Consider the following 17,796-nt stretch of genomic DNA (forward strand, 5'->3'; position numbering starts at 1 on the left):
ACAGGCAGGTCATCATGGACTTTGTCGACTGGAGTGAGCTCAACCACCTTCAACTCAACGCCAGCAAGACAAAGGAGATGGTGATTGACTTCCGCAGGAACATCGAGAGGGTGGAGATGTACAAATACCTGGGTGTTCACCTCAACAATAAACTGGACTGGTCACACAACACCGACGTCCTGTACAAGAAGGGCCAATGTCGACTGCACTGCTGAGGCGACTGAGGTCCTTTGGAGTGTGCACGACTCTGCTAAGGACTTTTTATGACACTGTGGTGGCGTCTGCACTTTTCTATCTAGTGGTCTGCTGGGGAGGAGTGACCACAGAGAGAGACAGGAAGAGACTGAACAGACTGGTCAGGAGGGCCAGTTCTGTCTTGGACTGTCCTCTGGACTCTGTAGAGGAGGTGGGTGAGAGGAGGACATTAGTGAAGCTGACATCCATCATGGACAACCCCTCTCACCCCCTGTATGACACTGTGGGGGCCCTGAGCAGCTCCTTCAGCAGCAGACTCAGACACCCACCCTGCAAGACAGAGAAGCTACCGCAGGTCGTTCATCTCATCTGCCGTCAGACTGTTTAATTGGACTCTTTAACAACATCGCCACCTCATGCTACACACTGTGTGTGTTTTTTTTAAGAACAAGTTACTGTGTAATTTTACATTTACATTATTGGATTTTTTTTTATTTAAATGATGTAAATATGTTTGATCTGTTTTTAACTTCTATTTTTGTTTTTAATAAGTATATTCCTGTCCCGTTTTTCTGGAGCTGCTGTAATGCACAAATTTCCCTCACGGGGGATCAATAAAGTTTATCTTTATCTTTATGCAGTGGACAAGGGAGAAAACCAATATTGGTTGTCCGCATCAGAAACAGACATGATTCTGAAGTGGACACAAAAAGGCCCGACGCATCTCCATCTCAGCCTGTCGTTAGGTTGACTGAAAGTTAGGCTGAGACAGGATTTCCAGCATGGAGGCCGCCATCGATGGGACTCCAGCGCCCCAGAAGACATTTTCTGTGAGCACAGTTCATCACTACATCCACAAGTGGAAGCTGAAACTCTACCATGCGAAGAGGAGACCAAACCAGATCAAGAACTACTGCTGCCTACTCTGGGCCCAGGATTATTCAAACTGGACTGAGTGGAAGAGGAAAACTGTCCTGAGGTCTGAAGTCATCCTTCAACTGTAATGACTTAACACAAACACTAACACAAAGGCTCAAACTTCTCTACAAGTCTAAAGGGTTTCTACAACTTGAGGCCTTCCTTTTGAGCGTCATAGTATTTGTGTTTTTTTATCTGTATGTTAGTTTACATCCTGCAGAATCCGTCTCACATCTGTAGCTCATTTCCAGCTGCTGATTTTCTGTCTGATGGGGGGGGGGGGGCATAGCATCGGACCATCACAGCATCCAGCTCTCTGTTTATCTCTGATTCTCAAACAAAAGCCTCCCAGTTCCTGCCCGCTTAACGCCTCAAATCCCACGATCTCCTCTCCCAATCTGCTCCTCCGTTCTCTGCACGTTTACTGCCAAGACGTGATCCTCCGTCGGTTTACGGTGTAACGAGGAAGATCTCTTTTCTCATGAGGCTGAAAGAGCTGTGTTTCCTGACAGATGACAGTGACTCCACAGACTCATTAGAACAAGCGAGCAGAGACGCAGGAGGACGAGCAGAGACTCGGGAGCCCTCTGGGCCTGAACACAAACTGACTAGGAAACATGTTACTGCTGGCTCACTACATCTCCAACTCTGACAAATGATTTCTTTAACCACAGCACACCCTAGTGGTGAACAAGTGCAACTGTACATATGTACTAAATCCAATTTCTTTACTTCAACCATGGATGTTTTGCACAAATCCAGCTTAAAAAAAAGGATCTTTTGATCTTTCAAAATGTGCTCGATTTGATCAAATACCTCAGAATGTGTATGCTAAAATTCTGACAGTGAAGAAGAGAACATCATAGTCAAAAAATGAATGAATCATCCAAGGGTTTCACATAGGTCTGAACCTTAAAGCTTGGAAACTTGTTCCTTCTGAAGCTGATAATTATTACCAACTAAACCACAGCCGCTTCTTGCAGCTCTACTTTATGTTCATTAGGCATTAAAGCAACTATATGTAACTTTTCTAAAGTCAACCTAATGTTACGATAACTTTCAACATGGAGAATGGTGTCTCTCATGTCCACAGAGCGCCTGGCAGCATGTTTTCAGCACTATGTAACTTGAAGTGGGTACAGCTTTACGGCACTAGTTCACACAGCATAAAAAGCAGGATAGAGAGCTGTCTTTGTACTGTTTGATACAATGGCTGAGGTTAAGAGGAAGAGGATGGAGACAGATGAAACTAAGAAGAGAAAATCATCGATATCTGTGTCATCGTTGCCAGCTTTACCGGCTGCAGAAAGTAATCTAACCCGAATTATGTCTCAGGTTTGATACGAATAAATACGAAAAGCCGGTTCATGCAAAAACATGAGGACAAGAAACAGGTCGAGAGTCAAATGTATTCAACAAATCAACATTTTAATGATATTCAGAGCAACACTTCTGTACAGATAAATATTCATGACACATTTTTCATGGACGATTCATCACCTCCCGAGCACCTCCTGTGTGTTTTGAACATCTGAGAGGAACAATTTGAGACTTTATTCACTTTAATAAGAATATAATAATTAAACCATGAGAACTGCCATAACTTTGAAAAATCACACACACCAGGGGGAAACTTTCAAAATAACACACCTCTCGTTTGTTCCCCATGTTCTCCAGCATTCCTATTTTCTGAGCATTTTTCATCTTAGATAACTCGGGACATTCCCTGCATGCCTTCGCTCCTCTCCTTGGCTTTTTCCAGTCCCTCCGCAGCCTCAGAACGCTTTGAAAATCGCATGTTTTGTTGAGGTTATTTTAAGACACAAGTTCAGTCCTTAATATGTTTCAGGGTCAGATATTTGAAGTCTGTCAGAAACTGTGGGAAGAAGGAGAGATCTGAGCCTCGGGATTATTTATGGCATGAGGTTGTAATGAGCAAGATGCATTCTTGTGGCATGAAAACCAATCAAAATATCTACAGACGATGGGAGTTTTATTTTGCAAAAGAAAATTGCAACAGTTTGGCATGTTTATGGCGTGCAGCAGACGAGCTGTGTGTCTGGAGCCAGCAGCGTGCAGCTCGGGCACGTTTAGGGTGCGAGCCAGAGAAGGGGGTGAACAGAGAGATTTGGATGGCAAAGTATGAAATGTTGCTTTTGATGATTTCGTAAAGGTCAGAAAGAGAAACACTATACATGCAGGTGCAGGCCTCTGGGAGAGCTGACAGATGATCTCTCACTTGGCTGCTGGAAGTTTGGAAATCATAAATTAAATCCCCAAAAATCCTGCAGGGTGAGGTCAGAAAACTGCACGTGGACGCTGTTTGTACTTTATACCAAACAGGGAGAACAGACTAAGGTCACTCGTGTTTAGCTTACGCACATTTTACTGTCAGTGATTGAGCTCAAGAGCTGGAGCTCGAGGACTAACCGAGTGTTTCTGCATCTTCTACTCGAGTTACGGCATCACTACAGAGAGCAGAAGCACATTTGTTTTCATCTGACTTTAATTTGCTCTTTAAATTAGTTCCTCTCGTCTGCACGTGATCGTGCACGTGTTCTGCGCGTTGTTCACTCTCTCCTCTGTTTGTCGGTTTGAATGCATCCACATTTTAATAAAGAAGACGGCCAGTTTCCAGTTACAGAAAAAGTCTCCTGAAAGTAAAGCAGCTCGAGTTAAGACTGTTAATGAGGAATAAAAGACGAGGAATCTTCTTCAATTCTTAAATCAAGGAATAAACTTTGTGATGTATGTCTTGGTCAGGGCATTGACCGATGTAAACACAGTTATTTGTTTGTGGATCATTCATTTGAAGCCTGCTTTTTCGCATTGTGTTTCTGTGCAGTGGTTAGTGTTGTTGCCTCACAGTGAGGAGGTTCCTGGTTTGAATCCCCATTGGACAGGAGCCTCTCTGTGTGGAGTTTGCATGTTCTCCCTGTGCATGTGTGGGTTCTCTCCGGGTACTCCAGCTTCCTCCCACAATCCAAAGAAATGCTCGTGAGGTTAACTGGTGACTCTACATTGCCCGTAGGTGTGAATGTGAGTGTGGCTGGTTGTCTGTCTCTATATGTCAGCGCTGTGATTGGCTGGTAAACAGTTCAGGGTGTTACCCCGGTGTTACCCCGCCTCTCAACCAATGACAGCTGGGATCGGCTCCAGCCCCTCAGGATCCTGAACGGGAAAAGCGGTGAAAGATAATGGATATATGTATTTCTTCTTTTGTTTTTAAAAAGCTGCATGACTATGTTGGGATGAGAGGCTGGAGCACGAGGGGTTAACAGCGAACACTAGAGCTCGCTTGGTAACTATGATATTAATTGGGACACTACATTTAGCAAGAGAGACTCAACTTCAAGGAGAGAAATGTGCTGGCCCCATTTCGCGGCGTTCTGATTTCAGAGAGTTAAAATAAAGTTTGTGTTCGACCCGGTTTGACCCCTGCAGATAAAAGTTATGCAACTTCCAAAACAGCTTAAAAAAGAGCAAATAAAGCAAACCTGGAGCACTTTGAGGAATTCATAAACATTTCCTCTAAAAACACTGTGACCTCAGCGTGCTCTCTAGAAGCAGTTTTAGTGGAGAAGCAAACACAGAGCTATGAATAGGCACCGAGGATCGCAGCTTCAGTGTCTGCATCAAACAAAAAGGCTGTGAACAAGAAGCAGCATCTGGAGTTTGTCACTCTGGCTCTGGGTGCTGCTGTGACAACAAAACCGATTGGTATTTCTCTGCAAGTTACTTTCTTAATAAATCAAGTTATTTAGGAAATGTGCACCCACTTTACATTTCACTGTAACTCGCCGTTTACGGTACAGAGACGTGTTTAGGTTTGAATACAGCCACTTTCTGTTGCCAGGAAAAAGATGCCATTTGTCTCCGTCCTCCCTGAGCGCCAACTTTATTTAAATAAAAACTGGACTGTAATCGTGTCTAATATTAGAAGCACAAACTCTTCGTCTCTTGTGGTGCCAGTGATGCTTCTATTTATGTGAACGGCAAACATTAAACCTTATTTAAGACTTCAACATCTGCAGTTAATGCTTCTTATTACACAACAATAACCCTCAGACAGAGCACTCATCATGTTTACTGAAAAGAGGCAACAATAGTTTAAAAAAAGGACACCAACGCTTGGATTTCTATTTGAGGATGACTTCCTGTCAGCAGGTTAAGTAACATGTCAAACTTTTTGTTTTAATGAAGCATTCATTGGAATTTATTTTTCCTATAAGCAACACTAACAGACAGTATGAAATATGGACGTCCTGACAGCTCCCCAAAAGTGAAGCTAGAACATTTGTCTTTCCCCGTTTGATCTTTTGTTCAGGCAGTGCCTGTTTTGAATGTTGATGGAACATGGAAATGGAAAATACGATCGGGAGTCCGTATATTGGGTTTTATTTTCCTTCCTGTTGTTCTATTCTGTACAGCTTGACGCGTGCCTGCAGTGTGCTCCTTTGACAATAGAACCACAGCGTATTTGAAACAGAGCAGAGTGTAGTAATTTATTTTTTTAAATCATCAAAAATTGCCAGTAAACTCCTGCAATATTTTGCAGGAGTTTACCTGCAATTTCTGATTGATTCACCCCTAGTCTACGCACCTGTCGTACGTAACAGACCATCGATCATGAGAAATAACACAGATCTTTTTAAAACACATGGTATTGAATAGTACCACACATTTTGACAACCTTAAGGTATGATGCATCTTTTTCTTTTATATCTCCAAACTTATCACAATCGACCTGGGTGTCACAGAGCCGAGGAATCCACAACAATGAGGATTTACATGGACTTTAGTGTACCAGTTTTAAGCCTCATCCCAGTTTTGATCATATTCAGGATTTGGCGTGAACATGCACAACACAAAAACAGGATACTTAACAAACCCGATCAAAACCGGGACACTCAAGTCCATGTGAATGTACTCAATGGCCGTACAAAACTGTGGAACAAGAGAACTTTTTGTAACCGAAACATTTGCTCATTGCATGAACACGTCTGTAATATTAAGACCTTTTATTATTTATTTAACTGTAAAAAGATAAAGTAGCTAAATCCCTGCTAAAGACAACTTAACATAAACATTTAAATAAGCATTTAAGAACAGGCCTGCCCATTGCATGATCCAAACCTTTGCCATTTTCACCATCTTGATCTTCAATGTTACTGTCACTGTTCACAATGTGAGGACAATTTAGGAAAACTGTGACACGCAGCTAGCAGAAGAGAAGGTGAACTATGTTAGAAATGCACAGCTGATGTCATGTTTATAAGCAGCGTCTCCATCCTGTGAGTCAGACCGCGGCCTGTGTGTATTTACAGCGACAGATCTCGCTGCCGTTTGTTGTGACTGTTTCTATTTCTAACATCTGCACACTTGAAAAACTCTTGAGCCGCTGTGATAACATAACGTGTTCCCGAGCCGTTACATCATCACCTGCTGCAGAAAGTGCTCATTAGAAAAGGAGGTTTTAAGACTTTTGATCAGATGTTGATGCCTAGTTTTAAACGTTGTTTCTTTTGTTTGATGCAACAAAATTAAAAACATTCAGTCAAAATGGAAACTGAGAAACGTTTCACCTCTAAAAAAAAAAATGACAACAAATCGTCTGGAAAACTGCCTGAACCACTTCGCGTGTTTGCACTTTTTTAACTTTGCAAATACGACGGTGGTCTTGTGAGTCTAAAGACTATGAATGGGTTAATTTAGTGTGAATGCAGCATCAGAGAGACCTCTAAGAACATCTGTGTGTGTGTGTGTGTGTACTGTTATATTTTAACAACGGCACCTCTTCTGGGCTACTCTCAGCAGCTCTGTGAGTCTCCAGTGTGTCTTTAACCGTCCATCCTCCTGCAGAGCCGACAGGTCACTGATAGCAGAGGTAGCTGATGAGGAGTTTGGGGATCTCCAGTTGATGCACGACCTTCAGAGCTCGGGTGCCCAGCCTGCTCCTCACCGCCACCCGGCTGAGCTGCTGCAGACTCATCGGAGTGGCTACAGAGCGGGACAAAAAAAAAAAAGTGTCAGATGAAATAGTTTACAATATATTCTGCAGAAAAAATAAATCAAGAAGATTGCTGGTGGCACGGTGGTTGGTGCGCTATGTGTTGAGGCTGTGGTCTGCCGGGCAGGCGGCCCAAGTTCCCCTTTCTCTCTCACCCTGATTTCCGACTCTATCCACTGTCCTATCTCTCCATTAAAAGGCACAAAAATCAATCTTTTTAAAAAAAAAAGAAGATTGTCAATGCTCCCAGATTGGATGTGCGAGCGAGTAGAGTCACTTAAAAGCTTGTAAATAGCTTAACTTTAAGCTATATAAAGCTCTGTTCCCTGTAAACCGTCATCTTCTCATATTCATCCAACAAGCATGTGAAGAAATCAGCCCCAAAGTAAACAACAGGTGTCATCTGTCTGAGGTGAAACGTGATCCTTGCTCGCCCTCTAGTGTTTCAGAGCTGACACTACGCTCATGTGCAGGGTTAGAAATGAGTGTTTGTTTTCCCTGCAGCTGTGGCTTTCCTGATCGACTTACTCTCATATAGCTTTAGGCAGGCTGCAGAGGGCGACCCCGGCGTGGTGTAATCCAAGGGTTTCTTGTCGGTCTGATCCCTGGCGTAGATGTTGGCGCCGAACTCCACCAGCATCTCGATCATCTCCACCCGCATGTTTTTGGCAGCATGGTGCAGCGGGGTCTTGTGCAGCCGGGTAGCATTCACTTTAGCACCTGAAACAAACAGGAAGTGCTGTCAAATACTCAGCGTCTTTAAAAAAGGAACAACATGGTAGCCTCTTACTTCGAGTTTCTCCGCCCAGTGGTCTCTACCAAAGAAATAATCAGCTCCTAAGTTTATGATTTAATCATACAAAAAGAGCTATCCAGTGTAGTTTTCAATTGTTAGTGGCAAAGGTGACACGTTTTGTTTTCTTTGAGGCACTACCTGACCTCCACACTCAACCTCTGATCCTCTGATCCGCTGAACCTGGCGGCTGACAACAGAACAAGTCAAGCTCCTCCCCCTTCTTCCTCAATCTGAAGCCAGGGTAAGAAGCATGGCTTCAGCGGTCATGTTTACTTTTCTTTGAGTATTTGTTTAAAATTGTTTGGCAATAAAGATTATTTTGCTGATGGAACGTTTTTGACTCCTTCATGTCACGCCCCCTGAGCCAGGGTCGGAACAAACTCATCAGCAAGCGGAAGGTGTGCATTTGTTCGGGACTATTTGCAGCAGCGGATTAATCCACAATAGTTTCTCCAGTCAGGATGTGTGGCAGCAGGACGGTTTAGGCTGGACTGAGTCCAAAGATATCAGGCTGTGAATCACAAAAAAAACACACAAATTCCAAAGCAAATATGAAGGAGTGAAAAAAGAAACATGTGAATTTGGTTGGTTTTGGTATTTTTGGAGCATGATTGTTTTTAAGGAAGAGATTAGAAAGACGTCCATGCTTGTGTTATTATTCTGATGATTAGTTTATCATTATCTGATGCCAGAAAACTAATTCAAGTTTTGTTAAAAAGTGGGCTTGTGAGAGGCAGAAAATGAAGCTGCAATGTTGGATGACGATTCCTAGAGTGTAAACAGTTTGTAATTAATAGGCCACAACATGCTAATCTGAAGGTATTGCCACATGTATATATTTGTTGTGTGGTTGTTGTCAGGTTCAGCTGAGGCTGCAGGAGGTCGTGTTACAGCTCAGCTCGCCTGTCCTGAAGTCACACCGGCATGAGCATCAAAATACCCCCACACTCACAATCCATCTCTGTGACCTCCGAGGAACAAGAGTCCCATCCTGCTTTGCCCACCTGCATTGAGCAGCACTTTGACACAGTCTGTGTGTCCGTAAGCACAAGCGACGTGCAGCGGGGTCCCGTAGTAAAGGTTGTACGCCTCCAGGCTAGCACCCACGGTTATCAGGAGCTTCACGCAGTCCGAGTTTCCTGAAAAGATTCAGAGAAAACGTCATCCTGTGAATGTACAGAGTTAAACAGTTGGTTAGCTCAATTTAAAGAAAAGGTGCTAACCTCCTAAGCAGGACTCGTGGAGCGGCGAGGCCGTGCGGGAGGTGAGAATAGAATTGGCCTTGGCGCCGCGATCCAGTAGGAGTCTCACACACTCCAAACTACCAGCCGAACTGGCTTCACACAGCGGAGTGCACCCGTCCACGTTCCTCGCATCCACCTAAATAGGGACACACCCCAGAGTACAGAATCATACATCACAACTTTTTCTTCTGCCTTTACCTGTCGTTTGAGCGCTCATCTGTTCAGTGCCGCTGTTTGACCTGAGCTCCAGCATCCAGCAGCAGTCGGGCGCACTGGGTCTGACCCTGGAGGCAGGCCTCGTGCAGCGGCGTGATGGAGTCCACAGCCACCATGTTGACCGACGCCCCGCTCTCTATGAGGTGCTGCAGCTGGGACGCCTGACCGAGGGACGCTGCCTTGTGCACCTCCGTTCTCTCTGACCAGCAGCCTGCATGGGGGGGGGGGGATCATTACACACACGATGGTCATGTAGAGACGATTCATGAATCAATATTATCACATATTTATGTATATACTGATGATTTTATAAAGCTGTAATGTAGAATATGTGGATACATAACTATTTTTTTGTTTATACGCTCTCAACAAGGGTCGTTACAATACCAGAATTTTAAACTTCAATACGATACATTTAAAAATACAACAATATTGAAGTTGAAAAATAGAAGTCCTAGGTATCCAATATTGCTTAACTTCTTGTTTTCAGTGATGAAAGATTGCAGGCAGACTCCTGGCACAGTGTCTGAAGTGCACAAAAACATCGGCAAATTGAAGGTACCTAAACGTTGACACAGTTTTAGTGTGCAGTTTAGACAGTGTGCCTGCAATGTTTGATGTATTCTCTCTTCTTCTGCGCTCCTTTCTAATCAAACAGATGTAGTTTATTTTAGTTTCTGTACTTTTTGATACAATTGGTCATTAAAATAACAGAGATTGTATTGGAAACACTTGGTATCAAAAAGTATTGAAATACCGGACAAAGTAAGTCTCTCCTTTCTATTCGTGAATGTCTCCTAAAAGGCTTCCTTGTCAGACAAATATGTGTGAGAGCAGCATGTTTAATGGAAACCCATACACCACAAATGTTACACAACGTATTTTGAACTCACATTCAAAGAAAAAGGATGATAACATTAATAATAAGAAATGTAAATACGTAATAAATTACATTGAATACAGCTGTTGACAACAACCTAGCCTTAATAACACATTTTATCGTGTTAGCTTACATTCCTGCCATACCGAACCGACGTCAAATTAGGTCAAAATCCGAACAAAGCGTCGGTTTCACCGGACACGTCGTCTTTTTTCACACTCACCGATGTCTCCGAAGAAATACTGCTGCGAGTTTTCAATCTCCGTCATTTTCCGGCTTTTATTTTTAATCTCCCGGCGGGACTACCAACGTGAACGCAGGAACAGAAACATGTGATGTATGTAAACAGCGGCGTCTCGCTCGTGTTTTCATGGGGAAGGTGTTACGTCACGGCACGTCACAGACCAGGAACTCTTAGCGCGCATGATGGGGTTTGTAGTTTTTACACCTAAATAGGTTATTTCATCATCAGAAAAGACCGTAACAATTGTTTATTCTACGTCAGGATGATTATCATGAAAATATGTAATAGTAATGATAATGAATGTGTGTGTTTAGCTATGTACTAATATGACTATGATTACTTGAATATAATAAAGTCTGGTTAAATTATTCATCCATAGAGGGCAATTCTATTTTATTGTATACTTTATTTTCAAACTGGCTTTATGTCTTTCCACAAGGGAAGGTGTTTATATAGAATATTTCTCTTATTATTATTATTATTATTTTTAATTTCAGCTTGTATTTAAAAACTGTAAATGTTTTTGTCTTTCTATATTTTGTTAGCTGATTACCCTGAAGATTCCGTAACAACCTAATTTCCCTCAATGGGGGATCAATTAAGTTTATCTTATCTATCTTATCTTGTTATAGCGAGACGGGTCGCCAGCATAGACTGTAAATATTAGGTCAGTAAGGAGCTGGAGCTAACATAACTACCGATAAAACAAATGTCGCCGTCAGGTTATTTATAACATAATAGGGATGAATTGCGCTGACCTGCAGGGAGTGCTCTGGTGCGCTCCCTGCATGTCCACAGGTTCTGTTTGTTCATGTGTGTGATTCAGGCCTACGTGTGTGAGAAGAACGTGTCTAAAATCACCAGAATTTTCCTCAGGGATTAATAAAGTATTTCAAAATCAGAAAATCCCCCCAAAAATTCTAATTAATTATTAAGTAAAAAGTAATTTAAATGAAAAATATGCTATACTGCTCAAAGGATATAATGTATATAACATTCAAACACTAACAAAGCAGAAGTAGAAATGTGGCAAGTCTATAAGCTTTACTTTGACTGTTTCAGTGAGTGTACTTAATAAGCAGTAAATTAATGGTGTCCCATCATATTTAAAAAGGTAAAGATAAAATGTGTAAGGATTGTAATTGCATACAGTTGCTGGTTTGCGAAGGCAATACTCCACACTATCCACCGCAAGGCAGGGCCACAAAAAAATCCTGCTTAGAGCCCCCAGATGTCCAGAGGCCGGCCCTGACCACCATCCATCCACACTGACAAAAGTACTGGAAACTTGCCAGTTGATGGTTGGCCAGCAGACCAAGATGCCAACCTCTCACAAGTCCTTTGATCATGTAGCTTTCACAGCCCCTCAGCATTCAGGTTTGTTGGTCCAATATTGAAACAGATATAAAGAGTCCCAATCACCATGAGCCAACCATCAAGTGTAAACACACACTTGTTTCTTAGAATAGATTCCTATACTAAATTTGACCTCGTAAGCTAGGACAAGCAGAGGTAATGAGATAAAGATAAAGATAAAGATAAACTTTATTGATCCCCCGTGGGGGAAATTTGTGCATTACAGCAGCTCCAGAAAAACAGGGGACGGGAATATACTTAGAAGTTAAAAACAGATCAAACATATTTACATCATTTAAATTAAAGAAAATACAAGAATGTAAAAAAATTACAAGAATGTAAAAAATCATTTAAATAAAAATAATAGAAATAAAAAAAAAAAACAAATAATAATAACATGTAAAAAAACAATAATAGAAAATTACACAGTAACCACAGTTCTTAAAAAAACACACACAGTGTGTAGCATGAGCATGTAACATGTACGCTCCCCTTAGACACACACCCCACGATGGCTGTGTCATCGGAGAACTTCTGCAGGTGGCAGCTCCCAGAGTTGTAACAGAAGTCCGAGGTGTACAGGGTGAAGAGAATAGGGGAGAGAACTGTCCCCTGCGGGGCCCCTGTACTGCAGACCACCATGTCAGACTCACAGTCCTGAAGCCTCATGTACTGTGGTCTGTTGGTGAGGTAGTCCGTTGTCCATGCAGCCAGGTGACAGTCCACTCCCACCCCCCTGAGCAGTGCAGGCTGGATGATGTTAAAGGCACTGGAGAAGTCAAAGAACATGACCCTTACAGTGCTGCCGGTAGATGACGACGTCATCCACCCCGATGTTCGGCTGGTAGGCGAACTGCAGAGGATCCAGATTTGAAGTCACCAGGGAGCGGAGGTTGTTGAGGACGATCCTCTCCATGGTCTTCATCAGGTGAGAGGTGAGGGCCACAGGTCTGAAGTGGTTAGGCTCCCTGGGGTGAGATGTCTTTGGGACTGGCACCATGCAGGAAGTCTTCCACAGAGTCAGGACCCTCTCCAGTCTCAGGCTCAGGTTGAAGATGTGCAGAAGAACCTCACAGAGCTGGTCTGCACAGTCCTTCAGGAGTGTGGAGCTGATGCCCTCGAAACCTGTGGCCTTCCTCGCCTTGATCATCCTCAGCTGACTTCTCACCTAATCAGCTGCTATGGAGAGGCCGTCGGAGGAGGAGGAAGAGGAGGAGGAAGGGGTTGTTGGGGGGGCGTCTGTGGAGGAGGAGGAGAGGGCTGTTGAGGGGTGTGGCAGGGTACTCAGGGTACTCAGATGGAGTGTCTGAGAAGTGGGCTGGTCTGCGCTCTGGTGGGTGGAGGTGGGGTTGGGAGCAGAATCAAATCTATTGAAGAACAGATTCAGTTCATTTACCCACTCCCTGTCTCCTGCTTCAGGGCCCCTCCCACACCTTCTGCTGTGACCTGAGATGTTATTCAGGCCCCTCCAGACTTCTCTTGCATTTTTATGTTGTAAATGCTCCTCCATCTTTGCTCGGTAGCTGGCTTTCCCCTTCTTGATTTTTTTCTTGAGCTCCTTCTGCACCCTCCTCAGCTCCTCTCTATCTCCAGCTCTAAAAACTCTTCTCTTTTCATTGAGCAGGGTTTTCAACTCAGGGGTAACCCAGGGTTTGTTGTTGGAGAAACATTGTATTTTTTTGGTGGGTACAGTGTTCTTAACACAGAAGTTTATGTAATCTGTGATGCAGTGGGTTAAACGGTCAATGTCCTCCCCATGTGGGCTGCACAGCACCTCCCAGTCAGTGGTGTCGAAGCAGTCCTGCAGCGCCTCAGTGGCCTCCATAGACCACTTCTTCACATACCTGGTTGTGGGGGGTTGTTTTTTCACCATAGGTATGTAAATGGACTTGGTTTGTAAATAAAACCAAGGACTTTCAACTAGGAGGTGGCCATCAAGTCCTATGTGAGTCCAACTGTCATTGGTTAGGCTTACATCATTTTTCTTACCAAACCATGATCTTTTCCTTAGCTAACACAGAAGTTTTGTTCATTGGTCTCATTTATTTCTAAGCGTGAGAGCCTGTTGGCACCAGGCACTTAAGAGCAATTTTCCAGCAATGAGCGTTGGCAAATTCAAGAGAAACCTCCAACTTGAAGAACATGTCTTTACCTTAAGACCTATATGTAATGCTGACGATTTGAGTTATGTAGCAAATGTTACAAATGCTACAAGTTTTTAAGAAATACTAAAATTGTGCACTCACAAAGCTCTCATACTGTAACTCTCCAAATCCTCTGCTATAATCCATCCTTTCATCTTGTGATGTCATACTTCAGAATGTTGGTTATTTCTTTGATGTTGTCAAGTAACGGCCTGCTATTCTGTTTGACTATGATACTGATAGAATAAACAGGAGAATTAATCCATAGTATTGTAGTTTAGGTGTTTGTTTAATCAAAGTAATACATCGACCTGCCTTCAATTCAATTCAATTCAATTCAATTCAAAAAACTTTTTTTGTCCCCTGGGGGCAATTCAAAGGCACACAGAGCAGTAAATTACCAACAGTGCTTAACCTAAATATAAAGTGTCAATTTAAATACAACTTAAAGCTTAAACTTAACTTAAAAATACAAAATATAAAAGAGTAGATATAAGTGGACACCTCAGTCGCCTCAGCAGTGCAGCCGACATTGGCCCTTCTTGTACAGGACGTCGGTGTTGTGTGACCAGTCCAGTTTATTGTTGAGGTGAACACCCAGGTATTTGTACATCTCCACCCTCTCGATGGCCAAGCCCTGGATGTTCACCGGTGCAGTCTGGGGTGACTTCCTGCGGAAGTCAATCACCATCTCCTTTGTCTTGCTGGCGTTGAGCTGAAGGTGGTTGAGCTCACTCCAGTCGACAAAGTCCATGATGACCTGCCTGTACTCCTGTTCGCTCCCCTTAGACACACACCCCACGATGGCTGTGTCATCGGAGAACTTCTGCAGGTGGCAGCTCCCAGAGTTGTAACAGAAGTCCGAGGTGTACAGGGTGAAGAGAAAAGGGGAGAGAACTGTCCCCTGCGGGGCCCCTGTACTGCAGACCACCATGTCAGACTCACAGTCCTGAAGCCTCATGTACTGTGGTCTGTTGGTGAGGTAGTCCGTTGTCCATGCAGCCAGGTGACAGTCCACTCCCGTCCCCTCTAGCTTCCCCCTGAGCAGTGCAGGCTGGATGATGTTAAAGGCACTGGAGAAGTCAAAGAACATGACCCTCACAGTGCTGCCGGTGTTCTCCAGGTGAGTCCAGGATCTCTGCAGCAGGTAGATGACGGCGTCATCCACCCCGATGTTTGGCTGGTAGGCGAACTGCAGAGGATCCAGATTTGAAGTCACCAGGGAGCGGAGGTTGTTGAGGACGATCCTCTCCATGGTCTTCATCGGGTGAGAGGTGAGGGCCACAGGTCTGAAGTGGTTAGGCTCCCTGGGGTGAGATGTCTTTGGGACTGGCACCATGCAGGAAGTCTTCCACAGAGTCAGGACCCTCTCCAGTCTCAGGCTCAGGTTGAAGATGTGAAGAAGAACCTCACAGAGCTGGTCTGCACAGTCCTTCAGGAGTGTGGAGCTGATGCCGTCGGAACCTGTGGCCTTCCTCGCCTTGATCAACCTCAGCTGACTTCTCACCTGATCAGCTGCTATGGAGAGGCCGTCGGAGGAGGAGGAAGAGTAGGAGGAAGGGGTTGTTGGGGGGGCGTCTGTGGAGGAGGAGGAGAGGGCTGTTGAGGGGGGTGGCAGGGTACTCAGGGTACTCAGGGTACTCAGATGGAGTGTCTGAGAAGTGGGCTGGTCTGCGCTCTGGTGGGTGGGGGTGGGGTTGGGAGCAGAATCAAATCTATTGAAGAACAGATTCAGTTCATTTACCCACTCCCTGTCTCCTGCTTCAGGGCCCCTCCCACACCTTCTGCTGTGACCTGAGATGTTATTCAGGCCCCTCCAGACTTCTCTTGCATTTTTATGTTGTAAATGCTCCTTCATCTTTGCTCGGTAGCTGGCTTTCCCCTTCTTGATTTTTTTCTTGAGCTCCTTCTGCACCCTCCTCAGCTCCTCTCTATCTCCAGCTCTAAAAACTCTTCTCTTTTCATTGAGCAGGGTTTTCAACTCAGGGGTAACCCAGGGTTTGTTGTTGGAGAAACACTGTATTTTTTTGGTGGGTACAGTGTTCTTAACACAGAAGTTTATGTAATCTGTGATGCTGTGGGTTAAACTGTCAATGTCCTCCCCATGTGGGCTGCACAGCACCTCCCAGTCAGTGGTGTCGAAGCAGTCCTGCAGCGCCTCAGTAGCCTCCTTAGACTACTTCTTCACATACCTGGTTGTGGGGGATTGTTTTTTCACCATAGGTATGTAAATGGACTTGGTTTGTAAATAAAACCAAGGACTTTCAACTAGGAGGTAGCCATCAAGTCCTATGTGAGTCCAACTGTCATTGGTTAGGCTTACATCATTTTTCTTTCCAAACCATGATCTTTTCCTTAGCTAACACAGAAGTTTTGTTCATTGTTTTCGTTTATTCTTAAGCGTGAGAGCCTGTTGGCACCAGGCACATAAGAGCAATTTTCCAGCAATGAGCATTGGCAAATTCAAGAGAAACCTCCAACTTGAAGAACATGTCCTTACCTTAAGACCTATATGTAATGCTGATGATTTGAGTTATGTAGCAAATGTTACAAATGCTACAAGTTTTGAAGACATACTAAAATTGTGCTTTCACAAAGCTCTCATACTGTAACTCTCCAAATCCTCTGCTATAATCCATCCTTTCATCTTGTGATGTCATACTTCAGAATGTTGGTTATTTCTTTGATGTTGACAAGTAACAGCCTGCTATTCTGTTTGACTATGATACTGATAGAATAAACAGGAGAATTAATCCATAGTATTGTAGTTTAGGTGTTTGTTTAATCAAAGTAATACATCGCCCTGCCTTGCTGGACTGTGCATAACTTCTGTGCTTTATCTTTCTAGGAAAGCAAATAGATCAAACCAAGGACTTTCAACTAGGAGGTAGCCATCAAGTCCTATGTGAGTCCAACTGTCATTGATTAGGCTTACATCATTTTTCTTACCAAGGCATGATCTTTTCCTGAGCTAACACAGAAGTTTTGTTCATTGTTTTCGTTTATTCCTAAGCGTGAGAGCCTGTTGGCACCAGGCACTTAAGAGCAATTTTCCAGCGATGAGCATTGGCAAATTCAAGAGAAACCTCCAGCTTGAAGAACATGTCTTTACCTTAAGACCTATATGTAATGCTGATGATTTGAGTTATGTAGCAAATGCTACAAGTTTTGAAGACATACTAAAATTGTGCATTCACAAAGCTCTCATACTGTAACTCTCCAAATCCTCTGCTAAAATCCATCCTTTCATCTTGTGATGTCATACTTCAGAATGTTGGTTATTTCTTTGATGTTGACAAGTAACAGCCTGCTATTCTGTTTGACTATGATACTGATAGAATAAACAGGAGAATTAATCCATAGTATTGTAGCTTAGGTGTTTGTTTAATCAAAGTAATACATCGCCCTGCCTTGCTGGACTGTGCATAACTTCTGTGCTTTATCTTTCTAGGAAAGCAAATAGATCAAACCAAGGACTTTCAACTAGGAGGTAGCCATCAAGTCCTATGTGAGTCCAACTGTCATTGGTTAGGCTTACATCATTTTTCTTACCAAACCATGATCTTTTCCTGAGCTAACACAGAAGTTTTGTTCATTGTTTTCGTTTATTCCTAAGCGTGAGAGCCTGTTGGCACCAGGCACTTAAGAGCAATTTTCCAGCAATGAGCATTGGCAAATTCAAGAGAAACCTCCAACTTGAAGAACATGTCTTTACCTTAAGACCTATATGTAATGCTGATGATTTGAGTTATGTAGCAAATGTTACAAATGCTACAAGTTTTGAAGACATACT

The 17,796-nt window shown here is 43.4% G+C and overlaps 1 protein-coding gene across 1 annotated transcript; it reads right to left on the reverse strand.

Annotated features, from left to right (window-relative positions):
• Positions 1-2,522: 2,522 nt before the first annotated feature.
• asb13a.2 (ankyrin repeat and SOCS box containing 13a, tandem duplicate 2) lies at positions 2,523-10,623 on the reverse strand. The gene is made up of 6 exons (XM_020634820.3): positions 10,483-10,623; positions 9,403-9,590; positions 9,143-9,299; positions 8,924-9,058; positions 7,652-7,843; positions 2,523-7,113 (listed from the first exon to the last, which is right to left on the reverse strand). Exons 1-6 carry the CDS (start codon positions 10,526-10,528, stop codon positions 6,986-6,988), a joined length of 846 nt encoding a protein of 281 aa, XP_020490476.1. The 5' UTR covers positions 10,529-10,623; the 3' UTR covers positions 2,523-6,985.
• Between the last annotated feature and the right edge of the window lie 7,173 nt (positions 10,624-17,796).

The sequence above is a fragment of the Labrus bergylta genome, chromosome 23, assembly GCF_963930695.1.
Source record: "Labrus bergylta chromosome 23, fLabBer1.1, whole genome shotgun sequence".
Classification (NCBI taxonomy): Eukaryota; Metazoa; Chordata; class Actinopteri; order Labriformes; family Labridae; genus Labrus; species Labrus bergylta.

Excerpts from the sequence above, each read along its gene's own strand:
- asb13a.2 (XM_020634820.3), bottom strand. The coding sequence starts at position 10,528 with ATGACGGAGATTGAAAACTCGCAGCAGTATTTCTTCGGAGACATCG. Across the intron at positions 9,591-10,482 it reads GTATTTCTTCGGAGACATCG|GCTGCTGGTCAGAGAGAACG; the intron begins GTGAGTGTGAAA and ends CCCCCCATGCAG. Across the intron at positions 9,300-9,402 it reads TGCTGGATGCTGGAGCTCAG|GTGGATGCGAGGAACGTGGA; the intron begins GTCAAACAGCGG and ends GTCCCTATTTAG.